This window comes from Plectropomus leopardus, chromosome 19 (assembly GCF_026936395.1).
Source record: "Plectropomus leopardus strain MGB_pleo_1.0 chromosome 19, ASM2693639v1, whole genome shotgun sequence".
NCBI lineage: Eukaryota > Metazoa > Chordata > Actinopteri > Perciformes > Serranidae > Plectropomus > Plectropomus leopardus.
In genome coordinates, this window is record NC_142194.1 from 23,955,458 (window position 1) to 23,981,190 (window position 25,733).

The 25,733-nt window shown below is 40.8% G+C and overlaps 1 protein-coding gene across 2 annotated transcripts; it reads left to right on the plus strand.

Annotated features, from left to right (window-relative positions):
- The first annotated feature begins 21 nt into the window (after positions 1-21).
- On the plus strand, positions 22-25,664 carry usp22 (ubiquitin specific peptidase 22). Of its 2 annotated transcripts, XM_088069954.1 has the most exons (14): positions 22-166; positions 367-635; positions 7,130-7,262; positions 12,659-12,772; positions 12,965-13,066; positions 15,586-15,752; positions 16,447-16,594; positions 16,894-16,996; positions 21,303-21,461; positions 22,320-22,446; positions 22,528-22,619; positions 22,862-22,924; positions 23,082-23,231; positions 23,816-25,664. In XM_088069954.1, exons 2-14 carry the CDS (start codon positions 516-518, stop codon positions 23,856-23,858), a joined length of 1,521 nt encoding a protein of 506 aa, XP_087926080.1. In that variant the 5' UTR covers positions 22-166; positions 367-515; the 3' UTR covers positions 23,859-25,664. The 2 variants fall into 2 exon arrangements, with proteins under 2 accessions (XP_087926080.1, XP_042364382.1); XM_042508448.2 differs by lacking the exon at positions 22-166 and having other exon boundaries at positions 179-635.
- Positions 25,665-25,733: the final 69 nt, after the last annotated feature.

Genomic DNA, 25,733 nt, shown 5'->3' on the forward strand with positions numbered 1-25,733 from the left:
AGCCAATGAACGTAGTTATTCGGGCGGATGTGGTTTGCCGGAAAAAAAGAACCAATCACAGTGCAGCGTCCACTCGAAGGAGGTGGGACTTAGCCGCTAACATAATGTTGGCACACGCCAATCATACGCATCACTCCCTCCTGATTGGCCCGGCGACATGAATGAGGTGGGTCTTGACGACACACCGTGTAAGCTACTGTTGAAATTCCAGTGCTAACCAACTTTAGCTTGCTAACATGTAATTCAGCGAATGTGAAAAACCGCGTTTACAATTTGACTTAAATGTTTCAGTAGTATTTCATGTCCAGTAAAGGAACATTGGAAATATCTTCTTAATGTTTGCTACTGCGCCTGTCTCCGCTACAGCACCCAGGACATGTCCAGTTAGCCAGAGCGCTGCATTCGCTGGATAACGAACCTGGCAAGCTAGCCCCGTTTCGACTGGGTCCTGCGTTGAGGGATTTGAACAGGTTTCGTCGCCTAGAGGACGGTGAAAGCCGGATGCTGTGACTACCATGAGTCCCGCAGGCTGCCCCCATGTCAACGGCTTCAAAGTGGACAACTGGAAGCAGAACCTGAGGGTTATTTATCAGTGTTTCGTGTGGAGCGGTTCAGCCGAGACCAGAAAACGAAAGGTAACAAGTGATAGTGCTTTGAGAAGGGACCCTAACGTACGCCAGACCGTGTGTGTGTGCGTGTGTGTGTGTGTGAGAGAGAGAGTGTGTGTGTGAGAGAGAGTGTGTGTGTGAGAGAGAGATATCGAGAGCTGGCGTCGCGTGCGTGGACAGTTCCCCGCCCTTCCAGAATAACACAAACATCCGACACACTGCAACTCAAATACTACCCACGCGCACAACTCTAGTTTTTGCTCCTTTTCAGGCTCGCGCTAGCCTAATTACTAGCCTCAACACCTGGCAGCCTCAGTTCAGCTGCAAAACTGAAGAAACTAGCATATCACTCGGTTTACCTCCGCTAACGTTCTCCTACATCAAAGCCAGGGACCGCATAATAGATTAGAAAGCTGATCTGTTTGCATTGGCACTACGCCTGCAGTGGCTCCACTTCCTTTCACCAGTACACCGCAGGCCAGCTTTACATGGTGGTATTTTCTCGCTTATGAGGAATTAATTGATTAAAACTATTCACTACCTGTTATACTGCGAACTTCAAGCTATTACGACACATGCATCATTGCTATCTTTGCACTGCATGTCATCATCAGTAAGTGGTAAAGTCTTAGGATGTATCAGCCCATGTGAGAGCAGATGTGCCCAATATTAGCGTGTTGTACTCCCATCTGCAATATGTGTGCTCATGCCACATGCATTCTGCACTCAAATGTGTTCAGTGGAAACCTAGTGTCCCTCGTCATCTGTCATGGGATCACTGTTAGTCCATGAAATAACTGGTGTAATATTTGCAGGGTCTTCTCCTGCCATAATTGTCTGTTTTTTGCCACCCAGAGAGGAGCAGACAAGGCTGGCAGAGGGGCTCACATCCCTCCTGCACATTACCTCCCCATGGCACTGCATTTTTATTGATCGTGGCTCAGTTTTTCACTCAGATGGGATGAGAGGAAACCCTTCCACCAATTCTGATTCTCATGCACTTATGTTTTTTAATGGGAGACTTCCTCTTGAGACTGAATGTCTACGAAGATTGTGACCTCACAGCTCTTCAGAGTTTACTAAAAAGGGTGATTGACTTTTTTCCAGTCTACCCTTAGTTGCTTGTTTTTGTATGCGAGCAATCTCAGAAATACCCAGATATTTCAGTCTAGCTGCTCCCACTATCAATCTCCTCTGGTTAACTGTAGTGGACAGAAGGGAAGGATAAATGTTCCATTATGATCCCAAGAAAAAACAAAAGTAAGTTTTGACAGTTTTCCCCCATCATTTTGAAGAATTCCCACCGTTAAATCTCCACTTCATGCTCACCGTTGATGCTGATCAACACTCAGTCTACATCAGACTGACCTTCAGACGCAGATTGAATTTTAAGCATTCATTCACCTTGACAATTGAAGGGCTCTTTCGTTGGCTAGCGTGTGAATTGCAGAGTTGTCTAATCATATTTGAGTGACACTTGCATTAGGTTTGATCATTTTGCAATAAAACAGATTTCTCAAGCAGCGCAGAAAAATGAATGGATGCCAGATAATGCATACTAATGTCCCCAATGTTGTTACATTAAATTATGCCACAGGTAATGCCACATTTTTCATTTACTAATAATTAGACATCATCAGACAGGAAGAGCTGTGCGTGTACATGTGTGCACGAAGCCACCATTTGAATTAGCCCAACATTCAAAATCTGTGGTTAGTGCCAGCCTCAGCACTACTTTCCATTTAAGTCTTGTTGAGGCTGTTTTCTGTCAGCCTGCACCACCGCTGCTGCCTCCTCTCAGTTCAGCAACACAAAATGAATTGTGAAAACAGTCCAATGGGTCGTAACCTCAGAGCTGGTGGCAAAAAGACAGAAGGTCAATCAAATATTGCACATTGGCTCAGTGTTATTGGTTTCCTTGTGCTAAAAGCAGTTGCATATAAATATAATGTAATGCATGTCTGCCTAGACTTCAGTTACATTCGTAAAGGTGCTCCATGTAAGATTACGGGGGATTTATTGGTATCTAGCAGTGAGGGTTGCAGATTGCCACCAGCTGAAATTTCTCCCAGTTAGAATTCTTTGGTAATACACAACAGTTCTTTTTTTCAGGCGATCCAGATACTTCAAAGCTTCGAGCAAAATGTTTAAAAAAAATAGCGTAAAGCGTCTGGAAAAGTATCATATTTACTCTCTCTTCAGCTTTGATTAATCACAAATATTTCGCACTGAAACTACTATGGCGAAAAAATTTGTATTTGGGACAGCCCTGCAATTGATTATACACTAAAGAAAACATAATTATCTTATTCTATTCCATTTCTGCAAACATGTCCACACTGATCATTTGAGATTATTAACCATATTCCTGTATTTCAGTTTTCTTATATAAGCCACATATCACTTATATTTTTAATTGTAACACCTCCCATTTCCTTAAAGTTGAAGTTTGGTATAATGCCTTTGTTTTTGGATGGAATTGTCCTTTAATTCACCTATCCAGACACCTCTGGTTGCAGGCCTTTCCCCTTCCATAGATGAGACAGATGTTGCATTTGGCTGACTGTGATAATGTCCGCACTTACACTTCTAACCAGGATCTTTCCAGCCCATTACCCTCTACTGCTCTTCTCACATAACATCCCGTCGGCAGATGGCTCGTCACTGACATTGCAGCGCTCGCAGAAATATGACATGGACAGAGCTCGGGGTGTTAGGAAGACAAGGCCTCACTTAGCGTTTGGCTTCTTTGTACATGGCCAGTGTGCTAAAGCAGAAGTACTGTTTGTCCAGAATGACTCCACATGTGTACCCTTGCAGGCCTGACAGCAGAGGATGTAAAGATATGTTGACAGACAGGCAGACACAAATTCCTACATGCATACAATGCTCTCAGGGAGCAGAAAAATACACATGTGTGCTGTTACACTGACAGTTGGGAGAATGAGTAAGGAGAGATTGTTGCATATTGATGCCTTTTCATAATTCATGTGCTATCTTAGCACTTATGCATGGCGGAGTGTGTGTGACTGGAATAGGAATCTGTGTTTTTTGGCGTTTCTTCGTTTTCCATTTTGCATCTATGTCATGTTTAGGCTGGCATGCTAAGCATATGCTAAAATAATCAGCAATAGAGGTATTTAAAAAAAGTATTAGTTAACAAAGACTTGAATATTACTTGAAACTGGTTCAAGGTGTTGTTCGACATTTTTGAGAGTACGTATATCTGCTGTTTTGCTGAGAGTTAGATGAGAAGATCGATGTCACTCATATCTTTTGGCAAAATATGAAGTTGCAGCCAGGGGACAAGTTTTAGTATCCTATGAGAATAATATCTGTTGCCGCTTCAGTCCACTGAATACAATTCTGCTGTTAGAAAAATGATTGAAGGAAGAACTGACAAAAAATGTACCCTTATAGATTATACAGATGTTGACAAAGTTTTCCTTGCAGTTGGAAAAATAAGGTAATGAACTGCAATGTCACTGCGATACTCAGTATTTTGCAAAAAACAATTAAAATCTCAATATTATGGCATTTTAGCTAAAGTATCTTGACAATATCATATCTAAGGGCCTCTGGTGAGTCCCACCTTTAGTAGAACCTTTTAGGTTAATAACTGGGGCCCTGCCCCTACAGCTGTATCCATTTCTCTTTGTTCATCACAGGTAGGATAAAGGCAGTGGCGCTGGGTTAGGGTTAGAACTAGTGAAGTACGATAGATAAGGTTGAACACATTGCAGGTAAAAACAATATGACTTTGTTACTTTTGGACAGAGCCATTCTAGCTGTCTCCCCCTGTTTTCAGTCTTTAAAGTCAGCTAAGCTAACTGTGTGCTGGCTGTAGCCTCATATAGAACAGACAAACATGAGAGTGATATCAAACTTCTTATTTGACTACAAAAAAAAAATCAAATAAATGTGCTAAAAAGTCTTCTATATACATCTCTTACTCTTTTTAAAATCAGTGAGATAAGACCCTAAATGTCATTTTATCTGTAGCCTCTGTCAATCGACAAAAAAAAAAATTGCTGCTATAATTGATGAATAATCATTTTTCAGTTATTTATTTAGTTAAAAAGCTAAACAGTCCCTTGATCCAGCTTCTTGCATGTGGGGATTTGCTGTTTCTTATTCTGAACTATTGGTTTTGGATAGCTGGTCCTACATAGCAAGTCAGTTGGTGTCACCTTGGGCTCTGTAAAATTATCATGGGCATTTTTTTACTATTGTCTGACATTTTTACAGACAAGAGATTGTAGCAGTGACACATCAGGTGCTAATGTGGCACCTTCAAGGACATTAAATGCATATTCTCATGCAACATTAGCTTACAATATATAAAATGTGTTGGCACAGAGATGAGGCAATGTAGCAGAACAGCAGCCACTGAAATGCCTTGCTCAGTTACTTTTTTGAAAGGTTTTTCTGTTGCGGTTTGTAGCATGTATGTTATGTATGTATGTTATCTATTTTGGCACCAGCCAGTTCAGGTGAGCTCGGATACTACACCCCAGTTTTTTACCACTGCAGTCCACAACAATCCTATTCCAAACCATTTGCATTCTCTTTTTCTATTTACTATCCCACTCTGCTTGTTTTTGTTCTTTGGAGGTGACTTTGAAGTGAAATAATTTAGTTTGCAAACCACTTGGTATGAACACATCAAACACAGAATTTGACATTGAAATCAACCTTTTGCAAATAGCATCTAAATTTCAAATATCCTCCCTTCGATTTTCTCCTTTGGTCTTGGTCTTTCGTCTTTGCCCTCATACCTTCCTCCACCTCCTTTCTTCTTCCTCCTGTCTTTTCCCTTTTTCCCTCTCGTCTTTCCAGGCATTTCTCATTTCTTCTCACCTCCTCATATTCACGCTGGCTCATTGGCATGCCAGCTTCCTCATCTGCATGCTTTTGAACATATCGCCGCCATCTCCCCTTCATCCACAGTCATGCCCCCACTCCCCCTCCTTCCTCTTTCCAACGTGACTATCAAACAGAATATATAGGGACATGTGAATCATTGACGATCATTATCATATACTGCAATTTACGTATACATATTAATTACATGAATCTTAAATGATCACCATGGGCCGCTTAAGCTATTTTAGCTGAAAAAAAATCAAGACAAAATAAACTAATTGAGTGGGTTTTTTTTGAGGTTCTACTAAATAGCAAAGTCTCATGAACTGCACAGCCACACATACCTCTCTCTCTCTCTCTCTCTCTCTCTCTCTCTCTCTCTCTCTCTCTCTCTCTCTCTCTCTCTCTCTCTCTCTCTCTCTCTCTCTCTCTCTCACACTCACACTCACACTCACACTCACTCACACACACACAAAAAATGTCCCTGTTAGATTGTGTTGCAGTCATTATTTCGATAGTAGTAGGAGCCAAAAATGAGATCACCATGTCTGGGTTGACCCCGATGATTACATTTCATTACGTCGTAATTCAAGAGACATTTGACATTTTGAAATATCAAAAACAAAAGATTTCTCATTAATGTGTCTCATAAGAAAATTTAGTTTGTACACTGACATGTAGAAGACCTGAGAAGCATCAGTGCCCTTCACACTGCCTGTTCTACAGTATGTTTAGAGGCTGCTCTGTGTTGTGCAATGACTAACTAAACAGTGTACATATTTTAGTGCTCCCCAATGAACGCTCCATCTCCAGAAACAGAAAATCTGTTTGTGGTGGCAGATGTTTTAATCATGGCGGGCTGCCACAAATAAATGAATGTGTGGGAAACCCTGCACACGCTTGATCTAAGTGTTGCTTGGTGATGTTATATTACATAACATCAAGAGGATCTGAATGATCTGAAGGATAGACAGTATAAGAGGCTGAAATAATTATTTTGTGCTTAAAGTTTCTTGTCTCAGTCCCTAGACTCATGCTGTGCCAAAGCTAGCTTTCTGCTATGATTACACTTACATTTCATTATTCATCAATATAAAGTAGTGATTGGTGACCGATCTTTCTACTCAATCGGTTTCTTCAAGTTGATACACATCGATATATTGAACCTTTTGAGTTTTGATGCTTTTTGCAAAATGTGGTGTCAGTTTCTTAGCTTATGAACACACCAGAGTCAGAAAAACTGCCTTTAAACTATCTGCGATAAATGGGAGTGTTTCAATAAGGCATATATTATGCCTTAATTCGCATTTTTAATTTGTGTAATTAGAGGCTTATCGGAACCCCGTCTGGTGAGTAAGAGAGCAAGAAAGTCGGAGATTCACCAGCGGTCAGACGTCAAAAAGAAAGGCTGGTTTATTTTTTCCCATCACTAATTAGAAGATTGACACAAGTTTTTCGTCAGCATCTACCGCAATTTCCCACGCATGTCACACCCATGCACAGTTAGATCTTCCTGCTGTGGTTGTAAAACCAAATTATTCCATGACACATTAGAATATCGTGTTTATTGTTGCAACAGTTATGATAATGTTACCCCCCTTCTCTATGATCATGCCTTCCCCTAACTGCTTCCTTCTCTCTACCCTCTCTTCCAGGCCAAGTCATGCATCTGCCACATGTGCGGCGCCCACCTCAACAGACTCCACTCCTGCCTCTACTGCGTCTTCTTCGCCTGCTTTGCCAAAAAACACATCCACGAGCATGCCAAGAGCAAAAGGCATAACCTAGGTACGACAAACACACTCTCAGTCTTGCTCAAAGCCACTTGCAGTGTCCACAGGTGCAAGTGGAGCAGGTGTTTTTGAGTGCTCTGCTATGCACATGTCATACCACCAGGCATCTAGACCTGCAATTAGCCCCCTTTGCTTAAATGAGTCAGTCCCTGCCTCTTAAACAAACACACGCCCACACACAGTCAGTAATGCTTCTTCTCTCAGAACAAAGGCTGCTAAAAGGGCTAATTATACAGCTGAGTGGCTAATGAAGATGCAGCCTGGTGTGATTGCATAAAGCGCTGGCGCTTCCTAGCGTGTGTATATTTATGCGTCTATATTTAAGCTTGAAGTTGGACTTGTTCACCGGCCTGGTTTTGACACACTTGTGGTCTTTGTGATACATTTAATCGAGCAAAATAATCGGGAGTGGAATGATTACGCAACCCGGTGCAACAGAATTGCAACACAGACCAAAAGGCTCGGCCTCATGGGGGATTTGAATATCACCTGTGTATTTGGCCTCCTGAAGCCCGTTACAGTGAACACGTGCATTAGTGAACTTACTAATGAATTAGGACTGCGGTCTGTCTTGGCTGCTGATTAAAATTGAGCACATTCACACAGTCTAAGAATCTGCTTCACCGGGTCTCTGTTCTTTCTTCCAAAACCCTTCAAAACATGCAGTGGTGTGTGTGATTACGGGGTAGAGCATCGAAAGAGACTTTCCTCCGCCTTGTTTTGACAGGATTATTATTCCAGGTCAGAGAAGGTAAAACATTGCACATCAGTGATTTCGGTGATAATCCACGTTGGGTCTGATGAAATATTCCTGCTTAAAAAAAGGACAGAAGGAGGCTTTTATTTTCAGAGACGGTGTTTCTCACCACAGCTCGAATGGAGGTCGCTTTTGTTGGCAAGCGCTCCTCTGTGAAAAAGTTGTATTTCAATTCACTGAATAAAATATTTGCATCAAACAGACCCAATCTGGATGGCTCCCGTTTTGTACAAAGTGGTGGGTGTTTGCTGAACACCAAGAACAGTTGGCTGTTTCTCCCCCCATCCACGCTACTCCCATAGGAACACACAGCCTGTAATAATCAAAAATGCATACAAATCACTGAATTACTGCTGCTGAGTATTATCCGATCCCACCCAGTTAAACAACTGCTTAACGTGCACACGTCTTAGGCAGAATGTGAAGTAGTTTGGATAAGGTGTTCACCTGTAAACTGCTGTCTGTTGTACTTTGTGCACTGAACGGGTGATACTGATATACTGATGGGTGACAAGTGAAGTGATAACACAAGCGTCTCAGTCAGGTTTTTGTCTGCCTCGAGCCTCCCGAGCAGCTTTGATGCTCCTTGACACAGATTCTTAGAGTCTCTGCAACTCTACTGGAGCGAAAATATTCACTCATTCGATGTTTTGATGATGGAGCGTGCCGTTTTTGAAAATGTGGCTCCACATCTCCCATATGTGTTGAGAGGGTCTAATACTCATCAAACCATTCAGTGGAATCATCTGCATTTGTTATTTTCTCTTTTTCTTCTCAAATTTTTCAGCCCTCTGTATGTCATTAATTGGAAATATATGCAAAATAATCAGACTGATGTAATCCAATGAGCTGCGTTCCACTAGTAGAAATGGTAAAGACAAACTAATTTTAATAGAGAAACCTAGTAATGAATCCTAAAACCCAGAAATGAATTAGCATTTCAGCACTCATTGTTCCCTTGTCTCAAAGTCAATGGTTTTTTTAATGAGTTTTTGGGTAGAAGTTGTAAATAGCATCTGTGGTTAACACAAGCTTCAGATACTTTCACATTTTGTTCTACAACATAAAATACATCAGTGAATACCTCACACATAAACTCTGAAGCTCTTATCCTTAAAAAAAAAAAAAAGCAGTTGCTAAAGCCCGCTACATACTGTGCAATGGTCTCAGAAGGAAGATAGCCATCGTGACAGAAACATGGCGATATTCTTTCCATCTTTGGTCGTGGCTTTTAAACAGTGGTCCTACGTTGCACAGTGAGAGAGGTTTTTTAGAAATGCAGCATGAAATGACACACTGATTAGTGCAATTCTGCTAGTGGATGCTAAATGCTAATAGAGACTGGAAGAATCTCAGTCTGCAGGAGGCTTAACAAGTGGTTAAATGAGACTGCAGAACATCATCACATTGAGCTGCGCCAAACACAGCTTTACAGCCTTGTAGCAGTGGTGATGCGACTGCAGTGTAGTTTTTTTGTAGATTAACAAAACCTTTTTCTTCAGGCGATTGCATTTAGGCTTTAAAAATCCTAAAAGTGGTGTTCATGTAAGAGAAATACTTAAACTTAGGGTATTTTGTACATGTTCACTTGCTTAATAATACTTATGTACTGATATTGTGCATCTCTATTTACAACATTTGAAATGGGTGTATCTATTTTTGTACATACAGGGAGTATTCATGTATTCTGTGGGAAACACTATGTTTACTGTAATGCAGCATTTAAAACCAGGAAACTGCAACACTTATGATATTACAATATCAACAATCTAAGATGATTTCTAGTCTCGTATCACGATATCAATACAGTATCAATACGGCCCTATTCTGAAGATCTAAGAGGCCTAGAGTTGGAGGGGCAGTTGAGCTCTAAAAAATGCACAGGGAGTGCCAGCCCCTTAAAGTACCTTGAATTCAATCCTGTATGTGACAGTTAGCCAGTGCAGGGATGCTAATACCAGTGTAAGGCTGTCTCTCCCTCTGGTACCAGTTAAAAGTTTCACTGCAGTATTCTGCAGCAGCTGCAGGCAAGCAAGCTGCAGGATCTCAAGGCTTTAAATTACATTGAGAAATTCCCAGAGATTTTCAGTCAGAGGGTTAATGCTGTGCATTCATGCAGTAGGTGGCAGCCATGTGCCCTGCTATAAAGCAACATGATAAGAAATGTGGCAAGGTGAAAATGCACAGCACAGTTCATAGCTTTTGAACATGGGCATTGTTTTTGAGCTCTAAGCTGCATAGAGGTGGAGTGTACCAACGTTTGTGCAGACATTTTTACAGCCTTTTATTGTTTATAAGAACAGTGAATGGAGAAAAAAAAGCTCAGACTACATTCAAAAGATACTGTAAACAGCATTTAATCTTCAAGCCAGGCATCATCCTGTTAGAATAAATGCTACGATACCAGCTCCACACCCAGCAGCACTCTTTTTTTCATTCTCCACATAATAGAATTAGGCTGTTTGAGCTGCGAGTGAAGTACGTTACACTGCAGTGTTTGGAGCTGCTGCAGCAAACACACTCAGGGTGTCCATGACAAAAGGCTGGGGTTTGGCAGATGTTGAGAATCTGCCGATTTTTGTTTTTGTGCACCATCCTTTGCTCGGCGTTATCGCTCAGCTCAGGAAGACCCCCTCTGGTGCGTGTGTGTCCCACGGAGTGTAATTGTGAGTTTAATTAGGTTAGCTGCTGAATGCTGCAGCAATGGAGTGAGAAGTACAGAGGGAAAGAAAAGATTTTTAAAAAAAGAAAAAAAAAGGGACAGATCTCAGCAGACTGGTGAGGAGGTAATTAAGTCGTCTTTAACAAACCCTGTGGAATTAGCCTCCATTAAACCAGGGCCCCTCCTCCTCCTCCTCCTCCTTCCTGCTTCTCCTCCTCCTTTCTTTCTTGCCGTTCCATCTCTTTCATCTAACCGTTTTATGCATTTTCCACTCACAGCTATTTGGTGAATTCTGTTTGCAGCCTTGTATTGAGCCCATCTCTGTCTCTTTCCTCGTCTCTTTTGCCCTCCTCTTGTTCCCATGGCTACCTGATGACCCTTTCAATATTCAGAATTGTAAAAGGATTTCATCTAATTGCATTTATACTGTCTTTCTTGTTGTCTTTTTTACCTTCTCCTATCTGTGTGAAATTCTGCACTTTAGTGTACTTCCTTCCTTTCCTTAGTCCTTCTTCCTTTAATGCTTATTCGCAGGTGATAGCCATGGCCGGATGCATTATGGTTTTAGTTGTTCATCCGTTTATCTGTCCGTCCCATTCTTGTGTATGCGATATCCCAAGAGTGCCATAAGGGAATTCCTTCAAATTTTCTCCAAATGTCCACTTGGACCCAGTGATATACTGATTAGATTTCAGTGGTTATAAATCAAAGGTCAAGGTCACTCTGACCTTATTTGTCTTTTTCTTGTGATTGCAATATCTCAAGACAGCCTTGAAGGAATTTCTTCAAATTTGACAAAAAAGTCCACTTGGACTAAATGATGGAGTATTTAGATTTTGTGTTCATAAGTCAAAGGTCAAAGTCACTGTCACCTCATCTGTCTCATTCTTATGAATGCGATATATATCAATATCTCCTCTTTTTTTTTGTTTTTTAATTGGCACAAACGTCCACTTGAACTCAAGGATGAGCAAGGTCAAAGGTCAATATGACCTCACAAAATATGTTTTTGGCCAAAACTTAAGAATTTATATGATAATTATGTCAAAATTTCACAAAAATGTCTAATAAGATAAAATGATAATGTGCTGACATTTTATATCCAAAAGGTCAAAGTTCACCTTCACTGTAACATCATTGTGTTCGACACAAACACTTTTCTGGGCATTACTCAACGCCATATTTCAGGAACAGAAGGGGAAACATTTGGTTGAAAACGGAACTGGTGAAATAAATCTTGGGTGTCCATCTTGAAACTGTGCTGATTGCTTAGATGTTCTTAGCTGCCGAGCTAAAGACGTGTGTGAAGCCTTTGTTTTAGAATATGTAGCTTCTTTGCAGCAACATCCATATCTGAAGCATCGTCTTCTGACATGGCTACATTTGAGTCTGGACAGACATGGATGTAAACTATAAGTGCAACTTAGTGGTTTGCACAGACATAGAACCACAAGGCAGTCATTCTAGTTTCTTTCCTTACCTGCAGAGGCGACAGCCGGGAAAAGCTGACGGGCATGTTGTCATGGCAACAGCAAACAGGTAGCTGCGGGTTATGCAGCAGGTGAGGAGAGGGGAATTTTGATCTGTGTTTGAGCATATAAGTGAGTGTGAAATTGAGCACAATAAGATAGGCGCCTTCCTCCTTCTTCCTCCTCACTTTTTGACTCCTCATTGCTCTCTCCATCTCTCGGGGTATATCTCAGTCGTTCCTGGATGGTGTTAACAGATAGCTGATATGTCAGCAGATAAGCCCAGGCTACCTGGCATTGCAGCACCATGGCAACGTGGCTCGAATAGTGAAAAAGCCTGAGAGAGGAAGCAGTTAGCAGTTCACACAGCTTGGAGCGATGCACAGACCTTTCTTAACCTCTGACAAAGATAAACCGAGTGTCTCCCTTGTGTTTGACTAAAACGGTTTTCTCATGCATTATTTGTCTTCTCTGTCTTTCTCTTATTTTGTCTGTCTTCGCAGCAATTGACCTGCTGTATGGAGGAATTTACTGTTTTATGTGCCAAGACTACATTTATGACAAAGACATGGAACAGATTGCCAAAGAGGAACAGAGGAAAGCCTGGAAAATGCAAGGTATGACAACATGCATAGTACAGTGTTGCATACACACCATGTCAAAATTGCGTGATGTCTCACTTGAGGCTTACAGCTCTTGATCCAAGGGTTACAGTGAAGGATGCTGTATGTGTGTGTGTGTGTGTGTGTGTGTGTGTGTGTGTGTGCGCGCGTGTGCTTGGGTGTGCGTGTGTGTGTGTTTGTTTCCAGGCATAGGGGAGAAATATTCAACGTGGGAGCCCACTAAGAGGGAGCTGGAGCTGCTCCGCCACAACCCCAAGAGAAGGAGAATCACCTCCAACTGTACTATTGGTTAGTATCTGTTAGTCTCTAATGCCCCACACCAGTGTGGGAGAGGATGGCTGTGTTGCTTTTTGTTGTGTTCGTTGTCAAATGGGACACAATGGAGATCTCAGAGGGAGGAAAAAATGTAAATGCAGAAAGAGGAAGCAGCCTTAACACCACTATCATCAACATATATGCAAAGTTTAATTCTAAACACTTCTATTAAAAGGGGAATTTTGAAATGTGTCATCCAAAAACTTTAAGCCAAAAATAAACTTATTACCAGAATCAAACACCCTCATGAAATGTATTCTCTTAAACTCTTCCAACAGAGTTGTCTCCTCCCAGAGGGCATTTCCCCTCAAGGGATAATTCATTTTATTTGAAGTGGCATTGTATGGGGTACTTCCATACACAGCGTATTACATTCAATAGATGCCAGTCGGTGCACACCCGGTTAAGAAGAGGGCTGGAGTCTGACAGGGAAGCTAAGCAGTCTACTGCCATGGGTTTTCTTTGTGTTATTTTTTGATAAATGTGAAATAATTAAAGTCATTATTTAAAATTTAAAAAAAATAAAGAAATATAAACATTAATTGTTTTAAGCTTCAGAAATTCAAGATTTGCTTGTTGTCTCTTTGTTGGTGTCATTGTAAGCGAATATTTTAGGTTTAAACTAAGAAATTAATGAAGTCATGATGAGCTCTGGGAACTTGTGATTGACATTTTACATGATATTCTGACAAGATTTTATAAAATGGGTAAAAATTAGTATTAATGTAAAATATTAGTACAATACCATAAATTGCATTTTCAGTCAACTAGAAACAATTTGCTGCAATAAAAATGATTTGCTGTGAGATGAACAGACTTAAAACTTTATCTCATTGAATGAAATAGAGGTTGACAGAGTTTTTGTCTCAGTACATAATATGCGGTTAAAAAAGGGTTATTGCAATACTCAGTGTAACACGTTTAAAATCACTATAATATTGTATCATGACTTAAGTATCATGTCAATATTATATGTGGGGCCTCTTGTGATTCCCACCTCTACTTAATGAAGGATTAAGTGTTATTGTTGCAACCCTACTTCCACCTAATAGTTAGGTAATAGTCAACAGTGGCATTAGGGCTAAACTAAAAATCATTTTCATTGTTGATTAATCTGTTGATTGATTTTTCAATTATTTAATACGTTTTTTTGTTAGAAAGTGGTTAAAAATGTCGATCAGTGTCTACTGAAGCCCAATGCATCCTAAAATGTCTCATTTTGTTCACAACCCCATAATATTGCATTTACTGTGATGGAAGAGTAAATTAACCAGAAACTATTCAAATTTAAGAAGCTGGAATCAGAGAATTTTGACTTCTTTTTTTTTGTTGAAAAAACTGCACAAAAATATTAATCGCACATCAGATATTAATTTAATAGTAGAATAATTGATCAGTTGTTGCAGCTCAAACAAGGGATGCACGATAACATCGGTATGTCATCAGTATCAGCAGATATTGGCTTTAAAATGTAATATTGGAATTGGCCAACATGTTGATATCTGCAGACATCACAAACCGATTTTTTTAAATGTATTTTTTGACGAAGTGAACATGTACAAAACATCAACCCTGAGTCTAATTATTTTTCTCATTTTGCACAATGAATGAATATTGCACATGCTTAAAAGCATTGTATTTTACAAATCCATCTGCTAGTGGGCCATCACAATAAGAGCATGCACGATATGATGTTAATTTCACTACAGAAGAGACTTAATGAAAACAAAAATAATGTGGGGATGAAAGTGGATATATACATATCAGTATCAAATGGGTTGTTTTTATATCGACATATTTGATTTCATCAAAATTTCCAATATTGTGCATCCCTAGCTCAAACTGACATTCAAAATGATGACCTACACGTGTATGTGACAGCTGGTCAGTCAGGCCAATCTAAGAGCAAAGCAGCAGCGTATATGAGAAGCAGCAGGGAATATTAGAATGAAGCAGTGTTGGGGTTTGGCGGCATGTGTGAGTGAGGAGAGTTGGCATACGTTTAACACCTTGTAGCAGCCTGCAGCGCTGTGCTCCAGCACCATTAACATCCCTGGCACTGTCTTAGGTGAGGGAAATTACAGGCCTGGCTGCTCATCTGTGAGAACACTACCTCCATCCTTCCTCTCCTTCCTCTGCTGTCTGTCCTCTTTCCTCCTTCCCTTCCACCGTCTCTCCTGCCTCTCTCCCCCTCCCTCTCCTCTCGTCTGTGTGTGGTTTGGTCTGTTGTAATCTGACAAGGGTTTCCCTGCGTGCAGTCCAACGTTGCCTCAGGGACATCACGCTTATACTGTGAAGTGTGTGTGTGTCTTAGTTGTCTGCCGTTAACAGCACTGCAGCTTAGATGCCCTACTGCAGCAGCCAAGAAAAATTATCTCTCTCTCTCCAGCTTTCTCTCCCTTTTTGGTACTCCTCCCTCACATCTCCACCCATCCATTCTCTTTGTCTCCTCTTTCTCTCCTAATTTTTCTCTTTCTTTGTCTCACCCTCAGGCCTGCGGGGTCTTATAAACCTGGGCAACACATGCTTCATGAACTGCATCGTCCAGGCGCTGACGCACACACCGCTGTTGCGCGACTTCTTCCTGTCCGACCGACATAAATGCGAGATGCAGAGCAACTCCTGTTTGGTGTGTGAGATGTCGCAACTCTTCCAGGAGGTATCTGTCTCCTTTTTTTTTTTGTTTTTAAGGCCTGGACACACCACACAAACATTAAAGAACTGGTGAAAATTTCACCAAGATTTTTTTTTTAATGTCAACTAATACTATGCTAAAGGGCCAAGAAATCCAGCAGAGTTATCCTGCTGGGCAGGTGGTCCAGACATGACAACCTCTGTCTTATTTTCATTAAGATTTGGTGAGTGTCTTGTGTTATTTTGCCATGCAAAAGGTGTCCTGCACCGTTGGCACTTGTCAGCTCTTGCTGGCTTTTTTTTAGCTGATTCAGCATGTTGAATTGCCATCGCACCTGGCACTGTCCGTCTGTGAATTAAATTCATAACCAGAAGTAGGGTAAGTAAACTAACGACCAAACGGATAGAGCTCTTAAGCAGAAACTGTATGTAATTTTTTGTGTTATTGGTCGATAAATATGTTTTGCTCTTTTAACATCGTGCTGTGTTGGTAATTTGCAAACTAGCATCTTTATTCCATCCTGTCGGCCTTCTGGTTTCCCTTTTTGGTGGTGAACATACACACGTATTAGCTGTAGTCTTAATGGTGTGTTCAAGTGGGACACAGGTGACATGAGGTGACCAGACAGTTGGCCTTTGTTCTCGTCATTGTGGTGCGTTTGGGCCTTAAAAGGCATAGAAAGGAATCTTTTTTTTGTCTAATACACACCTTCCTCCAGTTCTACTCAGGCCATCGGTCACCACACATCCCCTTCCGTCTTCTTCACCTGGTGTGGACCCACGCCCGTCACCTGGCCGGCTACGAACAGCAGGATGCTCACGAGTTCCTCATTGCAGCGCTGGACGTCCTGCACAGACACTGCAAAGGTCAGAAACACTTAGAGGAGACCAACAGAACACCAAAAATGAGAAATGTGAATGAGGCGAGGAGGACTGATAGAGAGCTGAGTGGAGGTGCAACAGCAGGAGACCTAGTTGGATGAGCTGAGCTGAGAGGATGAAAAGCGAAAAGAGAGATGCACTGACTGACTGACTGACAGAGAGATGGAGAGCCACAGTGCTCTTGGATCTCTGCATCTCTCTGTGCAGTTTAGAAGCAGAGAGGGTGGGCTGCGAAGTTACACAGCACTGCTTTTAGTGACTCTGTGTGTCTTTTATCCACACAGACGACAACGGGAAGAAAGCCAACAACCCCAACCACTGTAACTGCATCATCGACCAAATCTTCACAGGGGGCCTGCAGTCTGACGTCACCTGCCAAGTCTGCCAGTAAGTGCGCTCGTGTGTGATGTTCTTCCAAAGAAAAAACACCAGAAATCTTTCAGGCCTCACTAGAGACTGAATAAAGAGATTAAAGCTCAATAAAAACAAACTCGTGGCCTTGTACACTGCGGCATTGTGTTGTAGTACAGTCACGTCGTTTCACAGTGTACCCGACTTGTACTGTCTTGATCAAACAGCTGCTCAAAAATGACACACTTCAATCTCTAATTACGTGCCCTGAGGTGACCTCCCGCCTCCTCAGTTATTCACACAGTGTACCATCAATCACACAAGCTGAACTGCCACACTGCAGCAACAGTAAAACCTTGTCATGGCACAGTCTGGAAAGTTGACCTGTAGTTCCACCTGGTGGTCAAAGAAAGTGCTTGAGCTTTATGCTCTGAGATGCTTCTTTTTAAACACTTTATTAATAGCAGTCTTTTTACAAAAGGAAAACAGTAGGATTAATAATTTTTAGTGCAAGAACACAAGGACAGTATGTAAAAAGAAAAGACAGTAAGTAAATAACAGCTATCATAATTATACAAAAATAAACCCATAAGCTTGTAGGAACCCTTTTTAGGTAAACCAGGTCTAAATGATTTTACAGCATTTTATAGCATTTTTTTAGAGCACTCCCTCTTAAAGTTTCTCTATGAATTTTCCTTTTCATGTAGTGAAAAAAGTTATTATTCAAACCATCTACAAGAAACTGGGGGTCTAACGTAGCTTGGTTGCAGTTGCATCTTGGTGCAAGTTTGATACAGCAGAAAAAAGACAAATGCATAAGAGCAGCAGTCTGTCAAAGTGTCAAAGACAGAAACAGTCCTCCTGCTGGGAACTGATGTAACATTTTTCCCACTGGCAATTTTGGTAAATTATTTTCATTAAAAAACAAAAAACCCTATAAAACAAATATTACAAATAATGCCGTGTTACACTGTGCAAACACCGAAGAAACAAAATACAACAAGCCACACAAATGGAAAGTATCTGTTTTGCCATGAAATTAAAAATAGCATACATATATAAATACTACACCACTTGTGTATTAGGAGGAGCGTTAGTATTAGTTCCACCTTAGCTATATGGCAGTGTAAATGCCAGGTGCTTCAGTAGTTGTTTTGTGGGTTTTTTTTGTGTTCCAGGCCAAAGATTGGGAACGAGACTCGACCTTTTTAGAACATTGCCTGGAAAAGTAATAGCCCTTTAATTTTTTTTCATGTACATAAAACCGTGTTGGTCACCACCCAAAAAAAAACAAATCGCATGATGCAAAATGAGCAGCTAAAAAATTACAGACTGAGAGGCAACAAAAATTGCACTACATTTGATGAAGAGCGCAATATGACTTGTTTAGGACCTGATACTTAAAGTTTAGGACTTGGACCTTGATTTGGGACTTGAGACTTAGGAGCAATTATGGAGCAACAGTGAACACCATCCTCGTCATGTATACACAACTTTCTCTCCATTGCTGTTGACTGGGTAATCTGAAGGGCAAGTTTTCCAGTTCTTTTTTTTGTGCTCAACAAAGTGTGACTGACCTGCATGCTTATCAGTTTGTTGTGCTAACCTAAGCACATGCATACAGCTAAACGTTACTGGGTGGAACTCGCGATTATGAAATTTGGTTCATGCACATGAATACACATACCACGTATTCTGAGTGTACCGAACCGTGACAACCGTACAGTTCAGTACAAACACAGAAACTGTTACAGCTCTACAAGAAGTGCTGTGCTTTCGCTTTGCGTCTACAATGGGATCTTTTGGAGAAATAAATGGTAAACCATTCAAGAATTATCAAAAGAGTTTTCAAGCATAGTGCGAAATAATTGTCTTTTATTACAGCTAAGGACAACGACAGGCTCGTGGAAAGCTTTATAGCAATCAAGTGAACCACAAATTTCGACACTCTGTGTTTGTTCATATCTGAGGAAAGTTTGCTCCTGGACTAGGTTTCTAAAGATCTCCTGCTGCCACAAGGCCTTCGCTGATTTATGACTTATGCGCTTTGAATTCTTTTGCTTTTGACCAAGGAAAATGGACAGCAGGTATTCTATAAAGCACAAAGCAATTGTCACTACACTAGTCACCAGTTTTGGACAAAATGTGTTGAGCCAGTCAGTCTAGCTCATATGGTCAGTATTCACAGGCTAAATCCAACTGAAGCTCCCGTATTTCTGCGCCATGAAATTAAATAAGGTTCTACCTTTTGTGGTGACTGTGGAGTGAGTTGATGAACTCTGCTTTTCTCAACCACCAGGTCAGCTTGTACATCTGTCCAATACTGTCCTTGCTCACACGGCTTTCAGCTCTGTCTTTGTGTCACAACAAGCGTGCTAATGATAAAGCGCCTGAATGTCTACCATACACTCTCAAGCTGCTCATTTGGCATTTGGGAAGCCTGCTATTTTCTGAAAGTACTGGATGTCGTAACTTTCTATGTTATTATTGTCATGTTGGGGGCCAACGCCATTCCTTGTAAGGAGTTACTAAAACAAGACTTGTCTCTTGCTTTGCAGTCTTTAACAAACTAATAGGCGTGTTCTGATTTCTATCCAGTTCCCTCAGTGAATTAAGACACAGGAAAGTACTCGAGATTGTGATTCTAAACAGGTTTGTCCTCTACATGTCTAAATTTAATTTATGGCTTTATTATTACTTTTAACAACTGACAAACATTTTAAAGATAATACAGAAAAAAGGGAGTATAATTAGACAAAATAATTTTAAGGACATGAAAGTTATTTATTAAAAATAAGTAAATACATCAAATAAAATGACAAAATAATAAAATAAAAATACATCAATAGATCAGCAATGGTCACAAAGCATGTCTTCTTTCTAACAGAGTCAGATACAGTCTAGCTAGCTAGTTTGTGGTCATAGGTCCATAAAAAGTTCCCGTGTTGTCAGAAATATGTCTTATTTATTTTATATAGATTTGAGGCTTACCAAGTGCTTCCCAGTAGCAGAAACAACAATGAAAATGAATGAATAAATGTTTTAAGTAATAATATCAAAGATTTTAGTTAAATAAATGTTAAGTCACTATGTATTGCAGAATGAGATTATACAATGGTGACTGAGCCTATAAATTAATCTTTAGAAGGGATTTAAAACACTTTGCAGTGTTTGCTGATGTGCCCACAGAGGGAGTCTGTCCTATTACCTGAGAGCCAGGACAACAGAAACTCAGTTAGTAATTTAGCTAGTCTTGAGCTCTGTGCAGGGCAGATCCAGGACACCTTTTTATTTTGAGGCTTAAAAGACCCGTACGAATAAACTGTGTGGTGGAGCCAGATTGTTTCCTCTCAAAATTGGAGGGATTTTAAATTCAATCCAGGAATCCAGTGTAGTGAAGTCAGGAAATTGGTAATATGGGAGTGCTGCAGAGCTTTTAATGCAGCAGAATTCAGAAATAATTGTAATTATGCTTCATTGTCTTGGCTTAATAACTATACAGTGGATTACAATGTATGAGCAGACCAAACAATGGATGATTTGTTCATGCTGTTGGAAAGACAAGAACGTGGATGGCTTGGCAATGTTTCTTTTTTTTTCTTCTTTTTTTGTTAGATTGTGTAATAAAGTGGCAACTATACAAGTGTAAGACTTATTCTTTCAACGTTCTTTGTCCCTGAAGGGCAATTGGTTTTTGCAGAAAAACAGATACAAGACAAAATGCAGAAAGCCTATACAGGGTACAGAATGTTGTGGTCTAGTGGAAAAGAACAGTGGTCCCATGTTCACCTCCCCATCATTGTACAATTTCATGCAAGAATAAGAATAAAGTGCTGAAGATAATACAAAACATGGTGTTAAAAGACACAAGATGCACAAGACTGGCAGTTTAAAGAAATGATCAATGGTAATGCAGGGAGTTTTTTAGAAAATGTGGTCACCACCCAAATTCTCTCAGGTCACGAATTCTATCAGCCAATACCATTAGTTTGATATCCCTAACTGCCAGCACTAAGCTGCAGTGTGCTTCTCTGAATGATTCTCGCTATAATTATGTTCGTTGCTCAGATGAACAAGCAAAGCTGCCAACATTAGGAGTGCAGGAGTCTGAGCTACGGTGCCAAGCAGTTGATACCTCCGTGATGTCTCCCTCTTTTGTCTCCCTCTTATTTATATGTCTGCCTGAATAAAGGAAAACTACAAAGTGTAGTGAGTGTGTCTCCTGTGAATTGGGTAACAGACCAGAAGATGTAACAATCAACACATAGCAGCAAACCTGCATTAGATGGCTGCGCCATTTTCGTCTACTCATACAGACTGTTCCTCTCTGTCTTCCTTTTAGTGGTGTTTCGACGACCATAGACCCATTCTGGGACATCAGCCTGGACCTGCCGGGTTCCTCCACCCCATTCTGGCCCCTCAGTCCTGGAGGAGACGGATCAGCACTTAATGGAGAGAGTCACACCACTGGAGCCACGACACTCACAGACTGTCTGCGCAGGTAACTGAAATTAGAAGAATATTTGTTTTGTAAATTTTGATAAATCGGTCTTTGCAAGCTTCCAAGCCAGCAATAGCCTTGTTCCATCCGTCCATCCTATTCTTGTAATTGTAATATCTCAAAAATACCTTAAGGGACTTTCTTCAAATGTGGCTAAGACACCCACTTGGCCTTAACTGCAGACTGATGAGATTTTAGTGGTCATAGGTCAAACATCAATGTCACTGTTTTTTAACATCTGTCTCCTTGTTGTGAACATGACATTTCAAAAATGCCTAGAGGGATATTTTTAAAAGTTTGACACAAACATCCACTTGAACTCAAGGATATACTGATGACATTTTTGTGATCAAAGGTCAAGGTCACTGTGACCTTATATCTGTCTCATTCTCATCATAATGTTCTGCATGAAAAATTCTCTAGCCATTACTCAATGTCATAACTCAGAAACAGAAGGAGAGACATTTGGTCAAATACTGATTTGGTGACACTTATCTTCGTGTTTTCTTAGTTTTCTAAGATTTCAAAGGCTTGTCTCTGCCATACAGCTCCAAAATGGAAATATCCAGTGCAGCATTTTCTTTCAAAACAGAAATAAATGTATGTGTTCACTGACAAACTCAGAGACACAATCTATCAAAAACCAGCCCCCAGAATAATCACCCCAAACCCCTTTAGAGAGCAGCACGTAACACACACACACACACACAAATGCACAGTTCCCTGAAAACTAATTCCTGTTCTTCCCAAACTCACTGGAGCAGAGACTTGAGGGAGCAGCAGCAGCAGCATCGATAACACACCACACACACATAGACACAAACACGTGGGCGCATAATCTCATCCTCTCCCGTCTAGGTTCACCAGGCCAGAGCACCTCGGCAGCAGCGCTAAGATCAAGTGCAGCGGTTGCCATAGTTACCAGGAGTCCACCAAGCAGCTGACCATGAAGAAGCTGCCCATCGTGGCCTGTTTTCACCTCAAAGTAAGAGTTTGCTTTGATTGCTAATTCAGGCAGTATTTATAATCAGAGTGGTGTTCCAACACGTGTGTCTGTTGTTTGCAGAGGTTTGAGCATTCAGCCAAACTGCGGCGGAAGATCACAACGTACGTCTCCTTCCCGTTGGAGCTTGACATGACACCCTTCATGGCCTCCAGGTGAGAACAAACTCCAAATGAAGACTGGAAGCAATGAGGTAAAAAAAAAAAAGAATATAATACCAAGTAAGTTACACAAAAACAAGATGAGATGAGATGGAAGGAAGTCCTGTGTTTTGGGAGAAGTACATGACCTCAGCAAACCAGTGTCAGATATAGAACTCATACAAAGATGGATGACGCGACTGGAAGCAGACTGTTGCAAGAACACTTGTGACTAAGTTTGCTCTGCTGTGTTTCAGCAAAGAAAGCAGGATGAATGGGCAGTACCAGCAGACTGTGGACCCCTTCAACAATGACAACAAGTAAGGAAACATCTGTAATAAACCAGTATCTTAACCCAAGTTCCAAATATTGCAAAGAGGATTCATTATCATTAAAAATATTTTTCCTGTCTTTTTAAACTTTGAAACATAACAGGAGGGTTAAGCCACTTCTTTCCTCTCTCCCTGTCTGTTTCAGGTATAGTCTATTTGCAGTGGTGAACCACCAGGGGACACTAGAGAGCGGCCATTACACCACCTTCATCCGGCAGCACAAGGACCAGTGGTTCAAGTGTGACGATGCCATCATCACCAAGGCCAGCATCAAAGACGTCCTGGACAGTGAAGGGTGAGCACGTTATGTGTTTATCTGTAGAGCAATTGTGGATCCGTCCACTTATGTCTATGGTGCAGGAAGGATAGCACGGCCACATAGGACTCGTACTCACTTTGGCTTGCTCTTTATTCTGGAGCTGGCATAAAAATCAACAGCCAGGGTTCCCACAGTTATGGAAAACCTGGAAAAGTCGTGGAATTTCACAATCACATTTTCCAGTCGTGGAAAAGTCATTGAATTAGAAAAAAAAATTGAAAGTTTAGAATTTTTTTTCAGTGTGTTAGGCAACTGTAAGCGTTCAGGTCTCCAGCTCAGGAGTATTTGGTGCACAAGAAGGAACATTTACACACTGCACATGCAGTTGGGCTATTAACCCACCAGGTGGCTTCAAAACTACACACATAAAAGGCAAGCACATCCGTTTTGAAGAAATTCACAATGAGGTTGTTTTTAACTCTGTAACACATGCTGCTTCATAATGTAACTTTATGTAGTTATATGTTTTCTACATTTTGCCTTTGGGGTTCTATCTTCTTGCTGTTTCACACTGTGACAGCTTCAAGTGATGCTGAAATCTGGTGCTTTTATCCCCCCAGGTACCTATTGTTTTACCACAAACAGTTCCTGGAGTACGAGTAGCTCCGTCCATCAGCGCAGCCTGCAGGAGGAGACGAGGGATGACTCAAGGATTAGTTGCATGGGAAAAGGTAACAGAGTGATGAGACAGGCATGGAAACAAACTACCTACCTGATTCACTCAACTCTCACTCAAACATGGAACCACCCTTACTACATACTAATATAGTTCCACTGTACAACATTTAACAGAGAACTGCTGCTGTGCAGGATAAAAGAAAGAACTAAACAAAATGCAAAAATATTTGGAAGGGAGATTTTTATGGGCCCTGAAGGAATAATGCTTAAAAAGTCTTGAAGACTTGAATTCAAGGGAATGAAGTAAAAAAGCTGCTGCTGTAAGAAAGAAATCACTGCAGAATCAGTCTGCGGTTGATTTTTAAACACAGGAATAGCGTTGTATCCCTACATTTTTTTCCTTTTTGGACACAGACACAAGGGCAGAGAGTTATTTCTAAACCTTACTTTAGGTTTACTTGATCACAAATGCTGTTCCTCAACATGTTTCACACTCACACAGCTGCATTTAGTAACACCTGAGGGTGCAAATGAGTGGAGTCGCCGCCTTCTGCAGGCATTCGAGGCTTTGCTTTAGTGAAGAATTTCTTCATTAATTAAACCGGCAACTTCCTGGACACAAGCACACTTGTCCAACACACCCACACTCCTCCAAATGACCAAATATTTCAAGGATGGAAGTTGTCTTATTATGCATTTGTATTCAGAATGCAAAAAGTTGGGGGAAACAAAATCACCTGACACTTGGTATTATGTATATTATATAGAGAGACAGTTAATTCATTACTCATGTAGTTGTCAGTCTTTTAGAAAACACTGTCTTTAATGAGGACAGGATCTGTTATTTTCTGTCTCATGCTGCTTCCAACAGTCACGGGGGAAATAAATTACACAGTGAATATTATATTTTTATACATACTGTAATTAAATCGTTTGTTTACGGTTTTGCATTCTCCCTAAACTCTCACACTGTTCGTCTGTGTTACATTGTGTCGTCAATCATGTTTTTTGTACACACAAAAGCAAAATAGCGCTGATGAAATAGCTGCCATGGCGGCTACATTTAAATTTTTATTTTTATTTCTGTTTAGTTTGACTAGAATTTGTCAAATTTTGTGCCGTTACAGAGGCATAATCTCCATGTTCAAGATACGTTGTCGTGATGCTGTTTCAGGTAAATGGCAAAAAAAGAAATGAAACAAAAGGAGTATGTATAAGGGGTCAGAAGCTCGATCCTACAGTGTTAACCGTCGGCCGCATGTTGCTCTAATTCGGTGTGTTTGTGTGTGTGTGTGTGTGTGTGTGTGTGTGTGTGTGTGTGTGCACGTGTATGTGCCCAAGAAAGGGGACGAAAAAAAGCTCAGCGTAGGTGTGTTTGTATAAAATGTGTTATTGCGCGTAAAGAGGAGAAAAAAAAACACAAAGTGTGTGTGTCCCTGTTTGTATGCACGTGTGTTGTGCGCGTGCATATGTACCGTATGTTCGTGTACTGAATCAGTACTTGCATTCAGCATGCCGTCTGAGCTGGGTATCACAGTTTGATAGGATTTTTTTCCACATGTTGATGATGTATGTAAAAGTATATATGTACAGTTTGTATGTGAGAGACAAAAATGGTGAAACCTCAAAGTGGATTTGTTCTTCAATATCGCTGGATCCGGCCACGGGGTCATAATCGAAAGAAACTTTTATCTCGACCCGGTCAGTCATTCCTCGCACACACGTTACTGCTGCAAGAACTGGACACAGTGATGGAAAGACACTCAAATAAAGAAAATCTATATCTGTAAACACTTTGGTGCCTCTTATTTTTCGCTCTTGATAATTAAGTGAAGTTATTTTGTTGTTGTTGAGTTATTT

Coding starts and splice junctions, on each gene's coding strand:
- usp22 (XM_088069954.1), top strand. CDS start 516: ATGAGTCCCGCAGGCTGCCCCCATGTCAACGGCTTCAAAGTGGACAAC. Junction 22,447..22,527: donor TGGCCTGTTTTCACCTCAAA/GTAAGAGTTTGC, acceptor TGTTGTTTGCAG/AGGTTTGAGCATTCAGCCAA. Junction 22,925..23,081: donor CCCTTCAACAATGACAACAA/GTAAGGAAACAT, acceptor TGTCTGTTTCAG/GTATAGTCTATTTGCAGTGG.